General features: G+C 30.6%; 1 protein-coding gene across 3 annotated transcripts in view; it reads right to left on the bottom strand.

Annotated features, from left to right (window-relative positions):
* The window catches only part of LOC148305716 (dual specificity calcium/calmodulin-dependent 3',5'-cyclic nucleotide phosphodiesterase 1A-like), a 356,882-nt gene that overhangs the window by 47,708 nt on the left and 281,296 nt on the right, over positions 1-27,878 (bottom strand). For all 3 annotated transcript variants that reach the window (XM_088266283.1, XM_088266281.1, XM_088266282.1), the window contains exons 3-4: positions 17,820-17,978; positions 2,332-2,539 (exon numbers count right to left, since the gene is read on the bottom strand). In XM_088266283.1, the coding sequence (XP_088122409.1) occupies positions 2,332-2,539; positions 17,820-17,978 (367 nt within the window). The remainder of the gene's footprint in view (positions 1-2,331; positions 2,540-17,819; positions 17,979-27,878) is intronic.

Below are 27,878 nucleotides of genomic sequence, written 5' to 3'. Positions count from 1 at the left end.
ATGCCTAAAAAATGTACTATATCCCAGCAAAAGTGGCATATTTTAAACTTAATACTTTCACGATATAGGGCAGAAAGTGTTGTTTTTGCATTTTAAAGAAAAGGTATTGTTTAATTATTTTTTTTAAATATACTAATTATTTTTCAAATGGAGAGAAAAACCTTGAGGTTTTACCAAAACATAAAAACTTCAATAATTGGCTTGACATTTATTTTCAAAACATTGCATTTTATTTAAAAATTGTAAAAACGATCTCCTGAAAAATCAAGTTTCTTGATTTGTGACGTTCTTGAAAGGAGTGAGCGATATGTTTTTCAACACTCAGTATAGAAATTATTGACAATAGGAAGCATTGATTTTTGAATTAATATACATCATTTGATTATATATATGGCTATATATTCACATTTATATATATATATACACATATATATATATATATATATATATATATATATATATATATATATATATATATATATATATATATATATATATATATATATATATATATATATATATATATATATATATATAAATATAAAAATATATATATATATATATATATATATAAACATATATATATTGTATATATATATAAATATATATATATATATATATATATATATATATATATATATATATATATATATATATATATATATATATATATATATATATATATATATATATATATAAATATATATATATATCACAAGAAAGTCGGACAAAACGAATAATACAGTTCATAGAAACAAATTTCTGCAGAAACGGTATTTATTTAAAGCAATGCGGTAATTTTTTTATGTGTTATGAGGCTTTAGAACGGGGATCCCATTTACCTTTCAGATTTTCTTTATTCGAAAGGAGTTGAAATCAGAATTTGCATGTTAATGGAAAACGCCGCGTTGAAGTACAAAATATTTAATTCAAGTCTCCCAGGGAGGGCACAAAGCAGTAAAGTTTGTACTTAACATTTACTGCCTCCGAACACTTTCAAAGCAAGGATCATAATATAAACCTTTGTAAAATATTAATCCTGGTTTTGGAAAATCATCGCTAAGAAAATAGAACGTAAATATGAAACTGTAGAAGTGGATACGAAATAAACATAATTTAATTGCATCAATTGATTTGAAAGTCACTAAGTGGTAAAATCAATAAATTTTGAATTTAAGTTTTACTTGGTAAATACCACTATTTCTTATAAAAACTATTTCAAATTTAATCTAAAATTTAGAAAAAGAAAAAAAAAATTATAATCCAGGATTCAGACTTCACAAACTAATAAAAGAGTTTCTGCTCAATAAAAAACTTCTTTTCATCTCACCAATAGATGTCTCTAGTAAATTAAGGACAATACTCTAGTAATTCAATAACACTGTTTTATTGATATTTCATTGATTTATTGATTGGTCGTCAACCCCGTAAATGCCCAGACTTCCATATTCTTCTTCATCTTTGATGAGATGTCAAAAAATAATATAAAATTTAGACTTAGATTCACAGACGGTGATTATAAATGTTGTGGAATGTATCAAAACATGTGTAACAATAGATTTGTAAGAAACAGTGGTATTTACTTATAAAACTTAAATTAAAGAAAAAAACATTAAGACTTAACGAATACTGGGCCTTAAGGGAGTCGCAAACCGACAATGAGTGGGAGCCACTGCTTTAAACCAGGGGTCGGCAAGCTCTTGGACCAAGAGAGCCAAACGTGTGTAACAAAACGGTTTGGAAATTTTAGGGGAGCCAATTTTTAATTTACAAGAATGGAACTGAATTTATTGAATGTTAAAAGCAACCCACAAGTATGTTTTAGGGTGACATATTTTTAATCAGAGAGACTTTTTGCACAGATTTATATATCTTTTATATAAAGATATAAATCAGCGCAAAAAAATGAATAACGCCTTTTTCTATTAAAATATATAGTTTAAAAAAAATTGTTTGAAGGTACCTTTTAGCATTCAACGATTTATGCATTTTATTTTGCATTTGTAAATTATTGATCAACCTTCTTTTAAGAAGTCAGAATAAAACTAAAGTACACATTCCAAAGGACTAATTTCCTTTATGGGCAGAATAATTAATTAATAATAAAAAAAATCTTTATAAAAATGTGATTTTGAATTTGAAAAAGAAAAAAAACGTTAGACTTTACGAATACAAAGAGTTGGAGCCACTGGTCTAAACCAGAAGTCAGCAAGCTCTTGAACCAAGAGAGTCAAATGTTGCACAAATTGCTTAAAGAGCCACATGTGGCTCGCGAGCCATAAGTTGCCGACCCCCTACTCTGAACCATTTAATGGGTAGAAGTTAACCTACCTTAGCGCAGCTTTATCGCAGGCGTCCGGCGTGTCGACGGACGGCAGGTTGTCGGTGGCCAGGTCCACCTGGTCCAGGACATGGTCCAGGTGCGGGGAGCCGGGGGCGGGGCCGAGGGGCGGGGGCGGGGGCGACCTGCCCACCGCCCCCCCGCCGCCCGCCATGCGCTTGGCGCTCGAGCGGCGCACGATCGTCAGCGAGCCTTGCTCTGAAAGAGGAAGGGATGGTTATCTGAGACGAATGGCTGTTTGATAAGGGGTAGTTTATTAGTATTAGAAGTAGAAGTAGGTTTAGTAGTAAAAGTAGAAGCAGTAGGTTTAGTAGAAGAATTAGGTTTAGCAGTAGAAATAGGCTTAGAAGTAGAAGTAGGTTAAGAAGTAGAAGAAGATTTAGTAGTAGAAGTAGTAGTAGTAGTTTTAGTGGTAGAAGTAATTAAAGTAGCCTTAGTAGTAGAAGTAGGCTTAGTAGTAGAAGTAGCCTTAGTAGTAGTAGTAGGCTTAGTAGTAGAAGTAGCCGTAGTAGTAGGCTTAGAAGTAGAAGTAGTACAAGTAGGCTTAGTAGTAGAAGTAGTACAATATTACAAAAAAGGGTACAAAATTAAAATGATTATTTTGAGAACACAAATCTCAACATACTCTTAGGTGTAGAAGAATATTGAAATCTGGGCATTTACAAGGCTTACAACCGTCATAGGGTTGGTTAAACAATCACTTTATACACGCGTAACAAATACTAGCTAATTCTTTACAACGTTTTCAGTGTGTCCAAATACTTGTTCACATATTTGGATTATCTCCAATTAAGAGTTATTTAAAAAAAAATAACATCTCAACGTGGATGAATAAAAATATGAAAGTCTGGGCATTTACAAGGCTTACAACCGTCATAGGCTTAGTTAAATGATCACTTTACATACGTGTAACATTCACCAATTCTACCCATGATTGACAACTATACATTTTAATATATCCTTAAATACATTAAATATTAGGTTAAAAATATTTGCTTTAAATATAATATAAAATGCTTAAAACATTTTTAGGGATTAATTTTTTCATGAATCTGTTATTGCCTATTCGTCTTCATATCGCCCTCAAGAGAACGATATTGCCCAGTTTGGGAATCTATGGTCTACATTAAAAACGAACACACACATCTATATGCATACAATATTATAATAAAAAAGTTTCATGCGAATATCTACGCAAGCCATTTGTAAAAAGATAAAAAGAGCACAAAATTTTCCTTATTTACGTATTTTTTATTTCCTACTAATTGTAGATTTTTTAATTTTTGTAAATTGGTACTTTTGCCATATGCATAAAGTTTATTTTAACAAAAGCCGTATATTTTCAAAACTAATATGTTTAGTTTGTTCGTTTTGTTGACATTTTCTTACGTAAAAAATACAAACATATTTTCCGGTGTTTTCCGATTGTCAACAGAATCACCGTAGTTCGATAAAATGCATAAATTTGTTTATTTTTGCATTAACTTAACTTTGAAAAATATGTAAGTATGGTCATTTAAAGGGCTTACGACCATCATAGGCTTGGTAAAGTGATCACTTTACACACGTGTATCATTCACCAATTTAACCCATGATTCACAACCACAATACTGTAAAATTTGGAACTCCTAGATATACTGCTCAAACGAGTGACACTATGCATGTGAGTTCACAACAGCTATCTTTGTTGGAAAAGGGAATTTTTATTTTGCTCTATTTTTCAAGTAATTAGTACTGTAATTTTTAATTTAAAAGTTATTGCTAAAATAACCGATAATGAGTTTAAACAACTAAAGTATTTTTGAAAAATCAGAAATAAGTAAAGCAATCAATAAATAACCGACTAATTTACCGAAAATGAATAACCAACTAATTTTTATCTTCGATTCCACTTTTAAAAATATTCCCATTGCGATTCATTCGTCTTCTTTCTCTCATTCAAAATTATATTTTTGTATAAATAACAAACCGTAATAATTTTATTTTCATGACCTGTTGATGGAATGATTATTCCGAAACCGGTAGTCATGAATTATTGTTAATAAAAGTGGTATTACACAAAGCAAACAGTAGATGGTAAGGAGAGTGTTTTTTAACGTTATATTAACATAATTTCTTTGAATAAATTATTTATTGAGTAATTAATGCATCTGACACGTGTTTCTTCTCAGTTTACTAAATCGAGAGAAAAATAAGCTTTTTTTTTGCCGTGCACCCAGCAAACCTATAAAGCTTGGCTTTATTCTTATTTATCATCTGTAATGCCAAACAATAAATCTTTCAAAAAGTAAACCCCGCCCTAACCCCCCCATTTGTATATGCGTACACATTACAAATACTTGAAAACAAGATGTATCCATTAGGATTTTTCAGACCAAATTGAACGTCTTTTCATTCATCCCATTTCAGCCTGGTAGCCGCGATAACTTAATTTTTGAATTTAACATTTTTCACCAAAGACGAATTATCGCAATATATTACTTTAAATTGAAACATCAAGGTTTTTTTTTAGGGGATGAAATAGCTTCTTTTTTATGAAATTAGCAAGTTACTGTAGAGATTCGTTTTGCGCCTCAGGGTAAATGCGCCATTACGCTCTGTAAAGTTATTTAGCGCAACACAGCTTTCAAAAGTCGTACATTATTATTTTTATTTTTCTACCGTTGCGACGGTATAATTAAATTTAATTATAATTTAATATCCACAATGAGCAGGCTTACCCCCTCTAGGCTAGTCGCTCAGTACGTGGTTTGAAATTGTATGAATTAATTAAATTAAAACTTTCAAGTATTTGAAATACTTGATCGTAACTTGGCACGATCAAGTATTTCAAATACTTGCAAGTGGTCGGGTCAGTAGTCGGAAAAATTGGCGTGTTTGTAAAAGATGTATGAATGTGGAAGAGTCGAAGATTGTCAGCAAAATTAGATTGGTGACGCGATCTATTCTCTCAGCCTCCTTTTGGGTAGAAGCGGCGTGATGGTTAGTTAGTTAAAATTAGATATCAGTGGGAAAAAAATCCATGCACATAAACAACTTCTTGGTGGGTTACAATCTGTGCGATGATTAGTTTGCTTCTTCATCTATGTTGAGATTTAAAAAAAAAAAAAAAAAAACGTTTTAATACTAATTTCTCTACAAAGTGATGTTATTCCTCGCCCGAGCACGTTGTGTAAAGTGGGTCTCTGCTACGTGATGTTTCATGAGAGGACTCTCGGCAATAAAAACGAATGATCTTCTTTAGAGAAACGACGTCCTTTTCTCAAAGGTGTGTTTCCCATGTGACGCTTAGTACTCGTTTTGTGACGTGTAGTGAAATTCAGAAAGCTACTTCAGTATTGTGACTTCACTATGAAAGCAATAAATAGTCAACAAATCCAATAAAAATAGTTAAAAAGGTCATAAGGCAATCGCGAGAAAAATAAAAAAAAAATATTATCATCACAGTAGATTTGATTTCAACCAAGTCAGCAACACATATTATATTAATTATCCGCCTCCGTAGTGTAATGATCAGCACGCTTGGCTACCGTACTGGAGGTCCAGGGTTCGATTCTCAGTGTAGGGGTCAAATAAATGTAAGTGATTTTTTCACTCTAATATTTATTCCATATAACCCTGGACTGGTACCTGAAGCGGAGGCTGATCACCTGTCCTTCATGTGTTAACGATCAAGAACACTGCGTTTATATGATGCAGTGCCCTATGCACCATCTTAAGGCTTTGAAGTGAAGTAAATGTTAATTGTACAATAGTGACAAAACCGTAATGTTTTCCGTTTTTATATATTTTTTGTGTTGAGAAAGTCCCTGTTTATATTTGATTTGATGCGAACGAGATGTAGCAATTATACTCGTATTATATGTATGCTACTATGGACAGTTATTATAGACAATTTTAACAATTGATAAAGGTTTTGATAGATACAGTTAAAAAATATAAAGAATGAAAACAACGACTAATTAAAGTACATTTTTGGGAGAATTTAAGGGTGAAAATATCCCTTCAATCCTGTCATTAAAATACCCCTGTGGTTAATAAAGTGTTTTATATGTCTACAATGACATGAAACGAAGCTAGTTTGTGCTGCGTAGGCATTTGGTATTTAAGGCTATAGAATTTTTTGCAGGCTTTATTGGCTTTTTTTCTGGAAGACAGAAGGATATCTGGCATTTTTAACCAGAGTTTAAGTGGGGGCTTCAAATAATCTTAAAGTATCAGCCTGAAATATTTGAAAACTTTTTTTTATGTACGTATCGTAAAAAAATACAAATAAGAGATGAGACTAATGAGTTACGGCGACTTCTTCGGTAACTCGATGGGGATATTTTCGTCATATTATCGGTTAATATGTATTTATTTCAAGCATATTTTTAAAAAAATAAATAAGGAGCTAGAAATACGCAATAAATAACTAAATTTGTGATCAGCTTTAAATTAATATACATCATCCACACACACACACATCTATTTAAATATATAAACATATATATATATATATATATATATATATATATATATATATATATATATATATATATATATATACATATATATATATTTATATATATAAATATATATATATATATATATATATATATATTTATATATATATATATATATATATATATATATATATATATATATATATATATATATATATATATATATATATATATATATATATATATATATTTATATATATATATATATATATATATATATACTTATATAAATATATATATATATATATATATATATATATATATATATATATATATATATATATATATATATATATATATACTTATATAAATATATATATATATATATATATATATATATATATATATATATATATATACTTATATTTATATAAGTATATATATATATATATATATATATATATATATATATATATATATATATATATATATATATAAATATATATATATATATATATATATATATATATATATATATATATTTATATATATATATATATATATATATATAAATATATATATATATATATATATATATATATATATTTATATATATAAATATATATATATATATATATATATATATATATATATATATATATATATATATATATATATATATATATATATAAAATATATATATTTATATATATATATACATATTTATATATATAAATATATAAATATATATATATATATATATATATATATATATATATATATATATATATATATATATATATATATATATATATATATATATATATATATAAATGTTTCAAAATGATGTAACCTAGCGTACAAATTTTGTAGCGTGTTGAATACAGCTCCAAATAATAAATATTTGACATCGAAAATTTGAGCTGGAAAGAAATACAAACCAATAAAAGTAACGAACACTGCCTATTCCAAACGGATAACCGAAAAAAGTCAAAGTTACTTATCAACCACATCTCTACAATTGATATTTCTAATGATTCCTCTATATAAGCCACAGAATTTCGTAGTTTGGGAACAGCTATCATGGTAGGACTCGTACGTGTATAGTCCTTGAGCTAGTCCATAGAAATTCAAATCCCTCTATAATTTGTCCTTCCACATTCCACACTCCTCCCAGTTATCCCAAGTCCCTATGGACTTAGTCATAATTTATATTGCATCTATAAATATCGTAACACTCTCTTTATAATTCGTCGTTCACTATGTGTAATACCACTTAAAAGGTGGCATTACTTTTTTAAAGTAGTATTATACAAAGTGAACGATGAATGAAAAGGATAAGTTATATTACTATAACACAGAATTAACAATGCTTTTAATATACACATTATATAATTATCGTGTTCATAAATTTAACTGTACTCACTTCTAGTATGGGAAAATATTGTAGGAGTCCGTTTTGAATGCTACAAAGCGACGGAGAGTTTTTGTTTATTCAAATTAATTTTTTTTTTAAGAAACTTACTTGTAAGTTTACAAAATATTGTTGACTTAATATTGCACCAACTCTTAGCCAGCTAAAGCCAGAATAAAATTATCGTTTTAACTATCGGTGACGTTAACTTTCTAAAAATACATAACGACACCAGTTTCAAACTGCCAACATAACTCGTTAATAATATTAAACTTACTGGCATGATATTTATCGATGTCATAGTGTACATATGTGTCTGAAATACACGTTATCACTCACTCTATGGGCAACGTGGCTGAAAATTTATCACACTCAATTTGATCGAAATTTGATACGGGCTACAGGATGTGTTCATAAAATAGGGTATGTAAATTTTTTGGAGATGTATAGTTCAAGGGTCTCTTGAAAATTTGAATTTTACGATAGTTACGGCACTGGACCATCTGCCTTAGATAAAGTATATCTATCTATCTACCAAACGTTATAAGGGAGGGAGTAAATTTGACCTAATTTTCCCACCAAAGTCTAGTCCGAATCTGATGAAACCTTACGGAGGCCGGAGAGGGCTATAAAATTATACGAGCTGTGAAAAGCGTTTGCACCGAGCAACTCTCCCACATTGGCGACGCGAAATCTCTCCCAGATATCTGCTCCACGACGACCCGGATTAACGCCGCAAGATAAAACGTTTTACAATGTTGATGTTATTGGCAACGTTAAAGGCATCCCTCGATTAGGGCGATTAATTGGTGGTTATAAGACGGCGCATCACTCTGATACGCGTTTTCACAATTGCCTTTAAATTTGATCCCGCAACGAAAAGTTTAACAATACAAAAATGATAATACAAGTGCTGGTCTTCACCCCCTGTATTCTACTTTCATCCAGTTAAAATCAGATTTCCTATAGTAAATTACCGGTGTTATTATCACACTCATTATTACCGCCATTTGTCAAAAATGGTAAGCGAAAGTAGTCATTATTTGTTATTAAAGAAATCCAAAGTATATCATTACCATTGACGACATTTTCAATAATATTTGAAATCCTTACCTTTTGTACAACATTTATTGAATTTTAAATTGCTGTGTATTTATATTCCAATTGGTTTACGTAACTTTATTATGATTGCAACTTTATTTCACGTAAACCATTTAAGTCTAAGGTATGACTTGCTGAATAGTAAAATAAATACGTTTAAACCCAAATCATTTGCATTACATTTTTTACTTCTGTATATTAACTTTTTATTGATTCCTGCCCATTTTTACAAATGAAACACCTGTATATCATTGTATTGATAGGCATCTCATAACACATGAATAATGACAGCTCTCTAGCTATAGTCATCAGCTGACCATAGACTGACAGATCGTCGTGGTTGCGTTTGAACGATTATTATTTAAAAAATCAGTCGTTTTTTGTGATTAAAAAATCTGTCAAAAATATATTTGGAGTCAACAGATTTTTAGATAAAGCTACTCAACGAAGAGTAGGGTAGGGAGCATTGGATCAAAGCGGCGATAAACGAGCGTCAATCACATGTGATCAGTCCTGCGCTCCTGATTCATGAATCAAAAAGTAAAATTTATATTTAGGATAAAGAGGGCGTAAATGAAGGAGCGTAAAGTGAAGGACATTGTTGCTTTAATGCTACTTTAATTTGAGAATAAGAAAAAAAAGTGCCCACAGCTAGAACGTTTGGAATTGCATAAACGTACTTGTACATACTATCGTATAATATCTTGTGCTTCGATGTGTTCAACATCATGATCAAATATCGTAAAACAATGAAGTTAAAATAACCCTAGCACGTGTTACAAACGATTTCAAGGCAAAGTGGTATTTACCAAGTAAAATACTAATTTAAAATGTCTGTCATATATTTCCACAAAAATACTGCCAAACCAATTAATGACATCAAGTAATCTCACTAATCTATAATCTTTTAAATGGTACAATCATTTATTGACAGAATAAGTAATGAACCACGAGAGACGAAGATCGAAGAAAAGATGTATTTTCAAAGTTTATTAAATTTAAGAGTTTTTCGATAATCCCACCAGGATTTCAGACGCCATTAGCCTCATTGTATTATAAATCAAAAGATGTTTTAGTAAGAACGTTAAGTTTTTTAATAGCTACGCGGCAAAATCGATAAATTGCTGATACATCGAAGCCAAAAAATACAGCGGATTTCTTGAAAGAGCATTATATTGTGAGAATTCGTTTGTAATCCAATAGAAACTGCGTTATCTTGACAGGAAACTGGGGGTTGAAGTTGAAGGGTTGGGGAGAGGAGACGTTCTGTTAACGTTCTTTGATAATATTGCTTTTTGTTTTTCCTTCGGGGGGAGAAATAATAAACGAAGTCCAAACCGAGCGCCCGCGGGCGAGGAAAAAATGAGAACCTCAATTTCGTTACGTACTGTCTGACAGCGGATAAGAGGACTTAGTTAAAGGTCACAAAATAATAATATGTCATGAAAACAAAACTAAGATCCTCGAATATTAAATATCCTGACCGACTAATCTCAAAAAGTATTATTGACGTTGTTAGATATTCGTATATAACGTTTGGTTTTTTGTTTCGTTCTTATGTATGTATGATCTCTTATAATCTCTTAATCACAACCAAACAAAAAATATTAACTTTATAAAATTTAAAAAAAATTGTTTTAACCACTTTTTTATTATTAATACACTTTGACCTACCGGTTTTGACATTAACCTTGTCATCATCAGGATTTATTAAATTCAAAAACATTAAAATAGTCATAATTAATTACATTCCCTTACCAAAAACTAAATCCTAAATATCACTGTGCATTGCGTAGCAACTCCAAATAACAACTAATGGAATCACCCAAAAAACAAGGAATGTAACTAATTGTGAGTATTACAATGTTTTAGAATTAAATAAACCCTGATGATGACAAGGCTCTTGTCGAAATCGGTAGATTAAAGTGTACTAATAATAAAAAAAGTGGGTAAAACAAAGTGTTTTAATTTGATGAAGTTCATAAAATGTGCCACTCAAGTATCATTCAAGAAACAAAATATTAAATTTTGACATCTTAATGCAGATGAAGAAAAATATGGATGTTTACTAAACGGGCCTATTATTCAATCTCTCGTCATTTATACCTCATACAACATTTCTCAATAATTATTTATTATCTCTAAGTCAGCCTTATATTATTTTCTAATATCCGAATTTAAACCAGTCTGATGATGTCGGTAACGACGAAACCCGGTCGCTGGTCAAATAAAAAAGTGGAAAAGCTAAAAATATTGGTTTTAATCTAATAATAAATTAAAAATGCAATTCCATCACGAAGTGTCAGTGGATAATATAAATCTATTAAAATTATGTGATTCATCGATTTTCCACACATTAGTTTAGACTAATGTGTGGAAAATCGATGAAATTATTCCATCCCAAAAAATGAGAACCACTGCCTTAGGGCATTGATTCTCTTTTTTTTTGGGATGGAATAATTTTGAAATATTGAATAATTTTACGGAGTCCTAAAAATAGGATAAATGTTTTATTTTCATAATTTAAATGTAATCATTTAATGAAAATTATTTACAAAATATATACTCTTTACACTACTGAATTCAACAACAGCATACAAAACAACACACAATAATACAATACACAAATTAAAATAACATAAAAGTATTAATTCCGAAGAAGACCGAGGGAAACTTGGCTCTGTTGAGTATTTCAAATGCTTGAAAGAAGTCAGGTCAGTTGTCAGAATAATCGGAGGGGTGTGTATGAGGAGATGCACGACCGTGAAAGAGGCGAAGATTGTTTGCAATGACAGATTAGTGTGGCATTATTTTTTCTCTGCCAACCCCTGCGGAGAAGCGACGTGATGTTTAGTTAGTTAGTATTTTTTATTATTGTCAATCTTTATACATTTATTTATTTCAACCCTTATCCGCACCCCAATGGTGCATAGGGCACTGCAGAACATAAAAGCAGTGTTATCTTGATCGTCAACACATGAAGGAAAGGTGATTAGCCCTCCACTTCAGGTACCAATCCAGGGCAATATTATAAATATTATAGTGATAAACTCACTTATATACATGTAAAAATATTTAAAAAAAAGACAAATATTTGTGTTTTTATTATTTACACAAATATTTCAATTTCATACTTTTCCTGTGAGCCTAAGCGTCTCATTATTAGAAATAGGTAACAAATTGTGGTACAGTGGGTTCGAACCGAGAACACTAACCTCAGGGCCACAACCCGACAGATTTATTCCCCCCCTCCCCCTGAAAATCGAACCCGGGACCTCCAGACCGGTAACCGAGCGTACTGACCATTACACTACGGAGGCGGATATTAAAATTACCATTTTAAACCACCGCTTACGAAATATTCACCACACGTAATATGTAAATGTGCAAGCATGGATACTATAATCTGGGTGTCGTACCGGAACTATTTATTATGGAATGGTGCGATTTAAAGCGCCCTGGACAATAAAAATAATAGCCCGCCTAATAAGGCAAAAGGGTTATAAACATAAAAAAACTACTAAATAAATCTTGAGGTAAGCCATCGTAAACATTATGTTTATTACACATTTTTTGTTATATCTGAATTAAGTGACCCGTTTGTGAGGATTTTTAGCCTACATATTCGTAAAATAAACCTAATACTTTTGAAATTTATACAGTCTACTTTTTTGTCACTTCAGCTGATGATAAACATACTGTCGTGTCAATTTAAATAAAATAAAAAAAGTTTAATATGTTTTTATATGAAGCGTGACGTTCCTCGTAATAAGCAGGGTCCAAGTTCCTCGTAATAAGATTTTACAACTTTGCATGCCTTAGCCAAATTTTCCAATCTGATATTACTCCTCCATTTCCTTTTCAATATATCGGTAACGTTCTTCATCTTGTGGCTCCTTTATTTCGTCATCTGTTTTTCATCCATTTGTCTGCCTTCGCTTGGTACCATGCTGGAGGTCCTGGGTTCGAAATAATTATTTGTGTGTTTTTTCACCCTAATATTACCCTGGAACCTTACCGGAATGCATGCTTGATCACCTTGCCTTCATATATTTTTTTCTTAATCTTCAAACCCTTATCCGCACCCCCATGGTGCATAGGGCACTGCATCATATAAACGCAGTGTTATCTTGATTGTCAACATACGAAGAAAAGGTGATCAGGTATTAGTCCAGGGTAATATTGAATCAATATAAGAGTGAAAAAATCACTTATATATATTTGACCCCCCCTGGGAATCGAACCCGGGACCTCCAGTACGGACCGAGCGTACTGATCATTACACTAGGGATGCGGAAATATAATTAACAAACAAATAAACATTTCATCAATCTGATGCAGTGCCCTATGCACGATTTGGTGCGGATGAGAGTAAGAAGCATTCTCTAAAAAAACTGCTTTGATATTCAATAATTTGGAGAGCAGTACTGATCGTGTTGACTTTATATAATGAACAAATTTGCACCTCGACTATCGTATTCAGTGCTTTATGTACCATATGGGCCCAGATAAGGGTCAACTCTAAACCTTGTACATGATAAGCAAGGTAAGTAATAAATGCAATTCCCATTTAAAAAAAAGGGTCAACGTTAAATTTATAATTAAGATATTTAACGCATATAATTTTTTACGGGACAAATGTGCGTCAAAAAGCGTAACTGTGATCAACATTGCGCAAAATATGTATATTTATATATATATATATATATATATATATATATATATATATATATATATATATATATATATATATATATATATATATATATATATATATATATATATATATATATATATATATATATATATATATATATATATATATATATATATATATATATACATATATATATATATATATATATATATATATATATATATATATATATATATATATATATATATATATATATATATATATATATATATATATATATATATATATATATATATATATATATATATATATATATATCGTAGTCATTCAGGAGAAAGTGACCAAGTGAAATTTTTACAATAACGAGATTATTGCTTATTTGATGTCTTACTAGCTTAATATTGCCCTGAAAAAACCCCGAAGCGATTTTAAACATAAAAGTATAATATATTGAATTGTTAAAAATGACTTACTGCATTGAAGTTTATTTTCATGCCGAGCAAAAGTGACTTAAATGGCCCTCCTGAACATTTACGTTTTGTCGGTTGGTCACTTTCTCCTGTACGACTACGATATATTTTATACAGACAGTGATAAAAGTTACGTATTACAATTTTTTATTGAAAATGCTCGTTTTTAACTTTGAATTGTTAAATAAATTTATCGTGCCCGTATTACCAGCCAAACAATGTACTTACTTTATTTTATTTCAAAGCCTTCAATAAAATATTCAAAAGATATTGTCAGCCCTTGTTAAGGTTTTGCAAGGGGTGACAAAGGAGAAAATATTATATTTGTGCAAAAGAATCTCAAATTTAGTGAACAAAGTCCTATTTTACAAAGAAATGATATAAATGATTGGCGGAAATGAAATCTGTTGGGAGAAATTCGTCAAATGATCGAGAGAAATACAAACAGAATAAACGGTTTTGAGGGACAGTAAACGACAATTTATTGGTGACACAAATTGAAAGTTTTTTTTTTACCTTTATAAATGACGCATAGGGCACTGTATAGAGACGACGCGGTATTAATTTGATGAATGTAAGATGATCAGATTGTTGGAAGAGTGGAAAATATTTGGAGAAAATAACAGTTAAATAGGAAAGAAGAAGAAACAGGAACTGCGGATAGTTAATATATTGACTGTCAGTGTCAACCACCGGTGGCCGACATAAGGCATTTCAATTGAGTCTCGTCGGCCACCGGAGGCTGACACTGTGTACCTTATATTGTCATAAAAAGTAAAAATTTATTATAATTTTTTTAAATAAAGAAATATCTGTATTTTTGTTATTTACAAAAATACTTCAATTTCATACTATTTATGTGAGCATAAGTGGCTCATTATTAAAAATAGGTATCAAATTGTGGTAGAATTGATTCAAACCGAGAAAGTCTGACTCAAGAGTTTGCGACACTAACCACGGGACCACAACCCGACACAAATATGTCATTTGAAATTGTGACGAGTCGCAATTGAAATGCCTTGTGTCGGCCACCGGTGACTGACACTGGCAGTCAACGTGTTAAGAAGAACAACTATTTTTATCTCGAAATAGTTTAAGTTACTTTGGACGAGATCCGTAGTTCTAGTTTCGGGTCCCTTTGATCACCTTATCGTACTATTAGAAAGTGATCTTATCATGAGTCCAATCTGGGATGCATAGAGTCAATTGGGACTAGAAAATGAAAGTTAATGTAATACGTGCGACATAATAGGGGTTGTCAGTTTGGGCACTATATATTGTATTAAATTAAAATAATTATATTGTATTTTATATTATAATAATAACTAAAAAATATTGAAAAAAAGAGTAAGCATAATTTACGGTAGACCATACAACATCAGCGAGCAACATTTATTTTTTTCTTATATATTTCGTTAATAAATAAAGTCAATTTTGAATCCGTAATCATTTTGTAAATATAATTCATTTTAGTTTTTTAAAGTTTATAATCATTTAATTTTTTATAATAAAAAAAATACAAAAAATAAGGTAAGACCAACCACAGACTAAATTTTTAGTTAAGTTCGTTCCACGAATCTTAAAAAATTATTAATTTAACCTCCGGGGATAAAGACTGTTTTCTTTTATATTTTCAGACCAGACTTCCATATTCTTCTTCATCTATGTTGAGATGTCAAAATGTAATATGATAAATAACTCCTATAATTGGAGATAATTCATCAATTTGTGAAAAAATATTTGGACACACTCAAAATGTTGTTAGTAAATCAACAGTATTTTTATAATCTAAGTGTATTTTAGTTTTCGGCAAACCATCAGCTGAAAATTTATGGTTGTTTCACCTTTCAGAATTGCGCCACTCCATACACTTCCAATATATTATTTGTCCGCTACCGTAGCGAAGTGGATGGCGTGCTTGGCTACCATGCATCAGTTTTCTGGTTCGATTCCCGGAGGAAGAGAGGGGTTAAAATATATGTTACTGCTTTTCGTTACTGAAATAATTATTATCGGGTTCAACTCGTATTTAAAACGCGGTGGCGAAGTTGTGTGGAATGAATTATTCTGAATAAATGACAAGTTTCAGTTATCATTAAGTTGCAGATATGTACAAATGTAATCTATGTCACTCATTTGCACAACACACTGACTTCATTCAATAAACAAAAATAATTTTTAAACTGTGCATATATGCATTACAATTTTTATAAATTGGTTTTACTGTATTTTGAGCACATTAACTAAAATTGTTTATCTTCAATTAAAAAAATGAATAACCGTAAAATTTTATAATTAAGAGGCTCGTTTATATATATATATATATATATATATATATATATATATATATATATATATATATATATATATATATATATATATATAATATATTTATATACATTTATAAATATATGTATATATATAATTATAAATGTATATATATATATATTTATATACATATATATATATATATATATATATATATATATATATATATATATATATATATATATATATAAATATATATATATATATATATATATATATATATATATATATATATATATATATATATATATATATATATATATATATATATATATATATATATATATATATATATATATATATATATATAAATATATATATATATATATATATATATATATATATATATATATATATTTATATACATATATATATATATATATATATATATATATATATATATATATATATATATATATATATATATATATATAAATACATATATATATATATATATATATATATATATATATATATATATATATATATATATATATATAAATCGTAAGTGTACTGGCAAAAAACATTAACTCGAAAAAATGCAATTTTGACTGAATGATGCATATTATAAAGTTTTCAACGTTCTATAAACTGGCAAATTACACAAAGTAGTTAGAAAAGTCATATTTAAATTCAACTTTAAGTTTCAAAGGGGTATTTTATTCAGGCTAAAAGGTTTAAATATCGGAGATTATTCTAACAGGGATTTTGGATTTAACGTTTTTTACCAGTATACACACGATATCCTGAATTATTTTCGCAGTTGGCGGGAATCGAACCCGCGACGCCTGTTTTGCAGTCTAGTATCTACTTAAGTACACCACGGCGCCTGTCTGATATTATTAAAGTGTTAATAATGATAATTTGACGAAAAAGGTCGATATCTTCAAAACAATGAAAAAAAAAACAAACCAAAAAAAATATATATTTGGAAAAATAAAGTAATATATTACAATGATCCACATATTAGTGCTTTAAATATTAAAAAAAAAACATTCAAATTCGATACGGAAATGTTGTTACGAATGGTTCTAGCTACTGAACTAACACCAAGTGCAATTACCAACGATAACGTGCACCGCTTTTTGGCACTTACTAGCCAGCTGGCCATTCCTGGCCGGGGGCGGGGGCGGGATGGAGGGTGGCGGTGCCGGGGGGGCTCCCCTGGGCGGGGGCACCCCCACGTCGTCCCGGGCTGCCCTTCGGTCTGGGGGACTTGCGACTGGAAGAGACATAAAGGTCGTAATGAGCAATACAGTGAAAAATATGAGATGATAAAAGGCGTAATGATAGTGGGTTAACTCGACTATGGAAGTAACATACGAAAGAAGTCGCGAGTATATACGAGATAACATATAGTAGATAACATAGTTGTAAAAAGCCTTTTTAAAACATACAAAAATAACGGTTTATTTAGAAAAAAAATAACAAACTGTTTAAATGTTTTTTCTTTAAAACACAGTAAATAAAATTATAATACGTTTTAAAAATAGTTTAAAACGCCTTAATTTTTTTAAACATATGTATCTTTAAATTCATTCATTTATTTATTTTATTTATATAAACGACCATAGGGCTTTTACAAGTATAATTCAATTATAATTCAAACACTTACTAACTAGCTAACCATCACGCCGCTTTCACGCAGGGGTAGGCAGAGAGAATATAACTCCAAATCACTGTCTTTGCAAACATTCTTCGCCTCTTCCACATTCATGTATCTCCTTATATATATAAACGCCGATTATTCCAACTCCTGACCTGACCAGTATTTGAAATACTTGATCATGTCAAGTATTCCTCGGTCTTTCCAACCATTTTTGCCATGTTAATTTGTTTTCCTTTTATTTCACTCATTTGATTGCCCAAACCATCTCAACACAGCTTTCATTATCTTATCGATAATGCTCATCTCAGCCTTGCATTTTTTCCTTTTCACCACCATTCGAACATATTTGTGTCGCCTACTTTCAAAATCTGCCAGATCCAATTTTATCGGAATGCCAGTTGTGGGTTTTATTGTTTTAAATATTTATATACTTGAAAACTCTGCTAAAAAATACTTAAAAACAGCGTTGTTAATCAAATTCCGCTATATTTATGGAACTTGCCTTCTGGCCCACACCGGCCAATCAGAGAGTGGGGATAGGTCAAAAATTAAGATGACGTCATTATCGGTTTGTGTCTCGTGTTTTTTTAAATACTGAAAAAAAATCTAGAACAATGTAAAAATTCTCTATTTCTTAATATTTTATCTAAAGATAAACAAATCTTTTAAACATAAATGTTACCCGGAGAATTTTGCATGTTTTGTAAAATCGACTTACATAGATCTGGCGGATTTTGAAAGTAGGCGACACAACATATCATACAACGTTTTGCTGCACATTCATATGAAGAACGCATTTCGATTGCATTCAGTCTACTTTCATCCTTCTTTTACCAACTCCATAATTCACTTCCGTACGTTATTCTGTTTCATAAATAATTGCATATTTGATTTCTGATTAAGGTAATAAAACAACGAGGTTTAATGAATTTGTAAATAATACTACCCACGCCCGGGTTGTTTTAGGCTTACTGAATTGATAATTAGGATTAAATAAATCACCAGATAGGATAGCAGTGATTTTCGATTCGTCCCAAGTAAGCCGCTGTCGCACTTAATGAAGATAGAAAAGGGGAAATATACGATCTTGGCACAAAAACACCCCACACTTTTTCCGTTCGCAAAAAGCTTTTTTGCCAATTCTGTGGCATAAAAATCCTTTCCACATCGACAGCAAAAATGGCAATATAATTGAAGAATTTATTCGACGGCGATTTATTCCTAAACATGATTAATATTTGTGAACTTTGCGTTATTCGCAAAAAATAAAATACATCTCAAAATTCCCTTTATATATTTATTTATTGAACGGCTTAAGCCTTTAACATAATACATATATACAGTATCTAATATAAAAATACAACTCATATAGAGAAAAAAAGTCTTAAACATAAAATAATAATAAAATAACAAATAGTAAGCACTGGTAAATACACGTCTCCTTCACACACTATCAGCAAGCAGTGAGAGAGAGTGAAACACAACGTTTAAATTTATCCATTAAAACATGGAGAAGAAATGCTGAGAAAGTACAGACTTCAAGGTGGATAACAATATATTAAATAAATCTTTACTATCAATAGCATTGGCTAACATGTGAAGCCGCAGAATCGGAGAGAACATGGCATAGTTTGCATTATGTACAAATATTGCGAATACACATTTTTGCCTAGTACCTCTTCGACGCATGCTAAGCTTTATTTGATTAAGGAGATTAGGGCTGTCCAATTTTTTTAAAAGAATTTTATATAACAGGACCAAATCAGTAATCACCCTTCTATCACTAAGATTTATTAATTTTAGCCGCTTCATTATGCAATTATAATCTAACTCAACAATGGGTAAATTTAGTATTGTAATACTTTTAAAAGTTACAACAAAACTATTAACAGACTTCCATATTCTTCTTCATCTTATAATTACTTTACTCTCCACCAATTCTACCCATGATTGGCAACCACTCTACTCAAAAATTTGGTCAAACTCAAAAATTTGGTCAAACTCAAAAAAAAAAACTCTTTAATACATTGATCAATCTCTTGACACAGAATATATGAGTTCACAACAGCCATCTATGTTGGATCGAGGTAAGCTTTTATTAAGCAGAGACTCTTTAACTCACATGCCAGATTCGAACCCCGGATTATATTCGGGTACTGAGAACCACCTGATAACATGATTTAAAAATAACTAGTCAAATTATAAGTCACATGAAAGATTAGCGATGTCGTTAGGTTAAAAAGGCGATGAAGAAGACAACGGTATGCGTATGTGGGGAGAATGGAACCATTCCCCAACATTGCATTGCACGGCCAACCCCAAGTTACACGACTCCCGGGTAGAGCAACAAAGAGATGGATTTACAACTGGGATTCGACATTCCTTCTTAAAAAAAGGCCTTTTTTACTCTAATATATATTTAATATTACGCTGGACAGGGACCTGAAGTGGAGGGCTGATCACCTTTCCTTCGTGTGTTAACGATAGAGATAACACTGCGTTTATATGATGCAGTGCCCTATGCACCATCGGGGTGCGGATAAGGGTTTAAAAAAGAAGATGAAAAACTGGCCTCAAGGCCTACACCAAGAAGAAGAAAAAGAGAGAAGATTTTAAAAGAAAAAAAAACACCTAGCTAGTAAAATATTTATTTAACAAATAAACATTCATTATCTAAATGACATTGCTAACTTACCGGTATTTCAGTACAAAACCATATATTTTTTCAATATGGAAAACATTATGGAAATATTTTTCTTAGAATGTTACCTTTCTATGTACCTACGAAAAGAGTTGGCGTAAGTATAAAGGAAAGCTCTTATATCGTATGAATTCATGAAAGGTTAATTTCGTTTTAATTAATATTTCCAGGAATTTCGGCATATTATATTTTAGATTTTGAAACTTGAGCGGAATACTCAAAGATCTTTGCATACATACATATTTCAAAATAATGTTCCAAATTTGTCTAAGGCATCATGAATAAGTAAAACAAAATGGAGTCGTTGTGGGAAGGTATACATTCTTGAGTTTAAAATAAAAGCTTTATTTTAGTAAAATAAACGCGAATAAAACAGTGATTCCATTTGTTTTACCTAGCAGAAGTATTTTCTGAATTTTTATTTAAAGAGGGACATTTTGTAACATACATTATTTATAATACACGTTAGTATGAACTTGTTTTTGAAATTTTGGGTTTGTTTAAAAAAATCTGATGGTATAAAAAAATTCCCGTGAGTATATAAATAAATAGCGCTTTGATTATTTTAAGAGGGAGAATCCAATGAGTAAAAAAAAGAATAATAAAACATATTTATGATGAGAATGTGGTTGGTATAGAAGCAGAGGAAGGCTGAGGTAGACTTAGTATGTATTTCAAATACTTGAAAGTGGTCAGGTTTGGAGTCGGAATAATTGGTGGGTGTGTATGAGGACATGCATAATGTAGAATAGGTAAAGATTATTTTCAAAGAGAGATTGATGTGGCGTTCTGATCTCTCTGCCTAACCATGCTGTGATGCGGCGTGATGATTAGCTAGTTCAGTAGATTTTTAATAAATTATAACACGTATACGTAAGATGTGTATCTTGAAAGACCGAAATCGGGGCTCCAGAAATTCCTGTTATGCCACATACTTTATACCAGTGTTCCGCAACCGGTGTGCCGTGGCACACTGGTGTGCCACGAACTGGATACAGGTGTGCCGCGGTGAAATTATTGTATTTGATATTTTATAATTATTCATCATATATTGAATACAGAATGACAAAGTAATTTTAATAATTTTGTCTTTTTTTCGAAACGTATTAAAAATGATTACTTATTATATATATTTTTTAAATGCTCTATGTTTTTTATCTTTTTTTTAGCTTTTGGTGTGCCGCTGAATTCTAGGAAGAAGTTTGGTGTGTAGTAGGTGGGAAAAGGTTGTGGAGCACTGCTTTATAAGATCAGATGGTAAAAAGAAAGGAGAAAAATGTATTTACAATATTTTGAGTGTGTCCAAATACTTGTTCACAAAATCTGGATTATCTCCAATTACAGGCGTTATTTTCAAATTGTTTTTTGACATCTCATCAAAGATGAAGAAGAATTTGGATTCAAGAAATGTCTGATTCAAGAACAAAGTTTCAAAATTGGTTCATATATACAGAACTTCCAAGAATTTGAGTAGTGTGGTTGTCAATAATGGGTAGAATTGGTGAATGTTACACGTGTGTAAAGTGTTAACACAGCCTATAACGGTCGTCAGCCCCGTAAATTCCCAGACTTCCATATTCTTCTGCATCTTTGATGAGATGTCAAAAAATATTATGAAAAATGTTTTTTTTAAATGTATGTTTTATTTGAAAAATACCACCTTTTCTTAAAATTTAATATGTCACATATTTCGATGCATTTTGTTATCTTTGTCAAATATTCATATTAAGGCGGAAGAATCGAAACACGTGTCAGAATAGATTTGAAATAATAGTGATATTTACCAAATAAAACTTAAAAATGGATAGATGTTACCACAACATGTCTGCCGAGTCAATTACTGAAAGAAAATGTCATCTAACTGTACTATGCTTCTCAAAACTTCTGATCTCTACATTCGCCAACGATCCACCAAACGTTGGAAGGATGGGTGGAAATCCATATAACGCCTGAGGCAACATCGCTTAAAAATAGACGACCCTCACAGTCTAAAAGAAGAAGAAGAATGTAGCGTAAATATTTCAGCAGAGAAATTTTTGTTATTCAGGACTTGTATGTTAATATTCTCAAACTTCATAAGGAGGCGAAGTTTCTTGTAAAATTTTCTCTAATGTTAATTTTGGAATGTGAAATGGTGTCGTTTCCCTCGAGTTCAGTCGGTTCAACTACCTAAGGACGAACTTTTTTCCTGTAGACGGAATTATTTGAGCGTTTTAAATAAAAAAATGTGCATGCAAAGAGCAGAAAACTAGTGTTTTATTACCCAGTTCGTAATTTAATCAAGAATAATGCTATTACATCCTGTTAGTAAACATCAACAGGACCCCACAAGATGAATCCTTTTTTTTCAAATGGAGACCTTGTGAAGTCCACAAAAAAGACTGGCTGAAAACAGGAACAGACTGAAAGGAATGGAAAGATACGAGAGAGACCTATATCCAGCAGTGAAGGAAAGAAGGCTAAAGAAGAAGAAGAGTAAACATAAAGTATAAAATATTCAGGTTTAATTTAGGTGTGGGTTCAATTCTTAGCTAGCCATATTTTTTTAATAAACACGTGTCATTATGTAAAAATAAAAATATAATTATGTTTTCTTGCAACGTCAGCAAGATGAGCTATACTAAATCGGTTTCGCTTATTATTATCATTAAAATAATTAAATAATGTCGAAATATATCAAAATTAATGTATAACTAACTTACTATCTGACCATCATGCTGTTTCCCGGAGGAGTAGGCAGAGAAAATAGAATGCCACAGCAATCTATCTTTTGCAAATAATCTTTGCCTATTCCACATTATGCATGTCCTCATACACACCCACCAATTAGAATACTATTATTATGAATTTTTTTGTTTTCTTTTTTTTTGTTTTGTTTTTTTTTTGTTTTTTGTTATTTTTGTCTGCGTTATTTTTTTGTTTTTTGTTTTTTTTTTTTTTTTTTTGCGAACAATCTTCGCCTCTTCCACATTTATGCATACCCAGCAATTATTCAGATTTTACCACTTTCAAGTAATTGAAATACTTGATTGTTCCATTTTCTCCATCCTGAGATTCTTTTACTAACCACGTTCACCTCATAATTTTAGTTTTATTGTTTTTTCTTCACTCATTCGATTCACATGCCGTAACCTTTCACCACACCTTTCTTAATTTTATCGATATAGGTTAATGCATTGCTCCGCAAAGTGTGTGTCGCGGCACACTGGTGTACCGTGGTGATTAGTTGGTGTGCCGCGGAAAAAAGTATAGTTTTGTGAAAATAAAACAATTGCTCCAAATTTTGACTGCCTGTGCTCAGTGAAGCCGGCTCACATTTCGCATTAAAAATAATATGATATGTTACCATAATATGGTAAATATGCACATCTAAAATTCCTTAATTTGGTAGGTGTACCTTGAATAGAACATTTTTGCGGAATACTGGGTTGATCTATCCATTTAGGTAATACTGTACGTAATTTGTTTAAACATATACATTAGTGACATCTATTGAGATTTGCAGTAAACATCGCAACTATCCGTGTTTCGAATCAAAATACTATAACAGTTTCACATTTTTGTCTGATTCAGACCAATCTGGCCAACTGCATCTTAAAAGTTTCACTTCAAAAACTAATTCTATTCCGCCACAGTCGATAAACGTATGTACCTTTTTCAAATCTTTAATCTTGTGGTCAACGTTCGTTCTTGTTTTAAATTACAATATAAACTCTAATTATAATCCTACAAAAGAAGGAAAAGTAAGCGCACAAACGAAATCAAATAAAATACAATACTGCTTTTGTAGAAATACATTTCCTTTCATTATGCTCTTATTGATGGAATATTTTGATGAAGGTTTCATTGTATGGGAAAATAATCCGAACGTTATAATCAGCTTAGACAAAAAGTAAGGGAGAATTTATTATAATCCCTTTCTTCTCAGCAAACGTAAAAGGGAATAAATTCGCTTCAATGTCTAATAAAACAAAACAAAATCAAACGTAAATACGATTTGCGATAGTGAAAATGTAAATTTAACATACGAACACCTAAAAATAACTTGAATTTAAATACTTTTGATGTGATTGCATACGCAAACATTCATTAGTGGTTATTAGGATAAAACTCTTGGGTATTAGTAAATTTATTAAAGATTATACTTGAAATTCCATGGTCAGCATGCTCGGCTACCGTTCTGGAGGTCCCGGGTTCAATTCGCAGGGGGGGGGGGTCAAATAAATATAAGTGATTTTTTCACTGTTATATTTATTCAATATTACCCTGGTCTGGTACCTAAAGCGGAGGGCTGATCACCTTTCCTTCATGTGTAAACGATCAAGATAACACTGCGTTTATATGACGCAGTGCCCTATGCACTATTGGGTGGGGATAAGAGTTTTCTCTCTCTCTCTCATACTTGATATTATATTCATAACTACAATATTACAGTAAAATGGGAATTTAGGAGTTACCTCATAATTTTGTTATAAATAAACCTTTTTAAGTTCTCACTAATAATTACTAAAATACCAAATCGAATGAGCCATGTCTATTATGTTTTTAGAATTTGTTTTTCAGTCGAAATACAATATTATTATTGTCATTGTAACATTTTGAGTGTGTCCAAATACTAGTTCACAAATCTGGATTATCTCAAATTATAGGAGTTATTTTTTATATTATTTTTTGACATTTCATCAAAGATGAAGAAAAATATGGAAGTGAAAATATATGAACCAATTTCGAAACATTGTTTTTGAATCACCATAACTTCACTAGAGACATCTATTGGTGAGATGAAAAGAATCTTCATTACTTCAAAAATGAAAGATGCTTTTCTCAAGTTGAGCAGTCATCTTTAATATATACGAATATTTCTTTCTTTGTGTATTTTTTTTTACCAAATTGAAGTAACGTGAAAGTTGTCTTCAATACGTAACTATAACTTAAACTTTCTTTTAGAATCAATACCCTGAAGAAAGACGTGCCTAGGCTGAAGAATAAAAGGACCTGGCTTAAAATGATTTTTACGATGAAAGATATTTCTAATTTCGTTTTTGAGGGTCCAAATCAACCTGATGAGAGCCAATTACAAGTGAGAGAAATTGAGAAAAAAAACAAGGTTTTTTATTGAGTTTAATTTGTTTAAATAAAGTAAATCTTCAACTCAAGGCCGCAAGAGGTTGAAAAAAGGAGTCTGATCTTGGATTTTATTTATTATGAGCGGAGGGAACAACTTTATGGAAAAACCTTATAGCGTAACTCTCCTTCTGGGAACCCTTTGGTCCGAAGGAGCTAATAAAGTTAAATCCTTGAGCGTGCTTCTCGGCTCAAGGTGTTTTATCAATATTTTAGGAGGAACATCTTTATTTACTTGTAAAACATCTCTTTGATATTACAAGATTTTTAATCAAAACTTTTAAAAGACCATAGACCAAGGGTTACCTCTTAGAACCTAGTTTGAATATAAAATTATATGTTTACCAACTCAATTGAATAAAAATTTTGCTGCGTAATTTACAGTGTTGAAAACAACAGGCATTATTATAAAAAAATACTACATTTTGACATCTCAACATAGATGAAGAAGAATATGGATGTCTGGGTATTTACAGGGCTTACGACCTGCCATAGGCTGTTTTGAGTGATGAGATGTCAAAATGTAAAAATAACACTAAGGAGGTGAACAAGGATTTGGACGCACTCAAAACGTTGCAATGTGTTGTAAATAGTGGGATTGTTTGATAAAAGTGTAAAGAATTTTCTCTGAACTATAAATTTTATTTTTAATTAAACTTATTGTATGGAGTATATCGTAGTCGTACAGGAGAAAGTGACCAACTGACAAAACGTAAAATGTTCAGGAGGGCCATTCAATTCACTTTTGCTTGGCAAGAAAATAAACATCAATGCAGTTAGTCATTTTTAACAAGTCAATAAATTCTACTTCCAAGTTTGAAATAGCTCTGGTTTTTTTCCACGGCAATATTAAACTAGTAAGATATCAAATAGTCAATGATCAAGTTTTTGTAAAAAATGCACTCGGTCACTTTCTCCTGTATGACTACGATATGTACGATATGTGAGGTTTTTTTTTCTAAGAAGCAATATTTATCAACTAACTAAAAGTAAACTGGTAATACTCGTCAAACTTGGAATCTTATAAAGCCTTTTGATTTGAGGGCAGATACATGAGTGTAATCGAAAAACAAACATAAATTACTATATTAAATATGAGTGAAATGAAAAAAAAACACGAAAGGCAATGTACGCAGGATAAGGTGAAGAGTATAAGAGGAAGAAAAATAATGAATAATGCCCATCATGGGCAGATTATAAATATGTTCTTTAACAGATTTTTTTTTCTTTTTTTTTTTTACATACATGATTTGATCTGGAACAACATTATTTTTTCTAGGAAGAGGATTTGTTCTTAAGTTTTCAGTCTGTTATTTGAAGTATTTTATATAACTCTGAATACAATTATTGTAAGCACAGTGAGAGCATATACTAGGAATTAGGGAGAAAATCGCGTAGAGATTCACAAACAAATATACATATAATGGTAGGGGTGGGTTGGAAGGGGTTTGGCAAAATTCTCACAAAACCCTTGTTATTTTAACTGAAAAAAATAATATCATTTTAATGTGTTTTTTTTTTTCTTTAAAACGTCTTGTCAAAGGTACTTTACTGGGGCACTTAAATATTTTACGAATATAAGATGTTTGATATATTATTCTGTACTTTGCCGTGAGTGTGAATATAAATAAGTAATATTTTTCCTATGGTGTGTCGGTTTTATTTAAAAAAAAAAACATTTACTTTTT

This window comes from Brachycentrus maculatus, unplaced genomic scaffold (assembly GCF_059751285.1).
Source record: "Brachycentrus maculatus isolate JH-2025_06_01 unplaced genomic scaffold, ASM5975128v1 h1tg000263l, whole genome shotgun sequence".
Classification (NCBI taxonomy): Eukaryota; Metazoa; Arthropoda; class Insecta; order Trichoptera; family Brachycentridae; genus Brachycentrus; species Brachycentrus maculatus.
The sequence above is the reverse complement of the archived record's forward strand: the minus strand, read 5'-3'. Positions and strand labels throughout refer to the sequence as shown.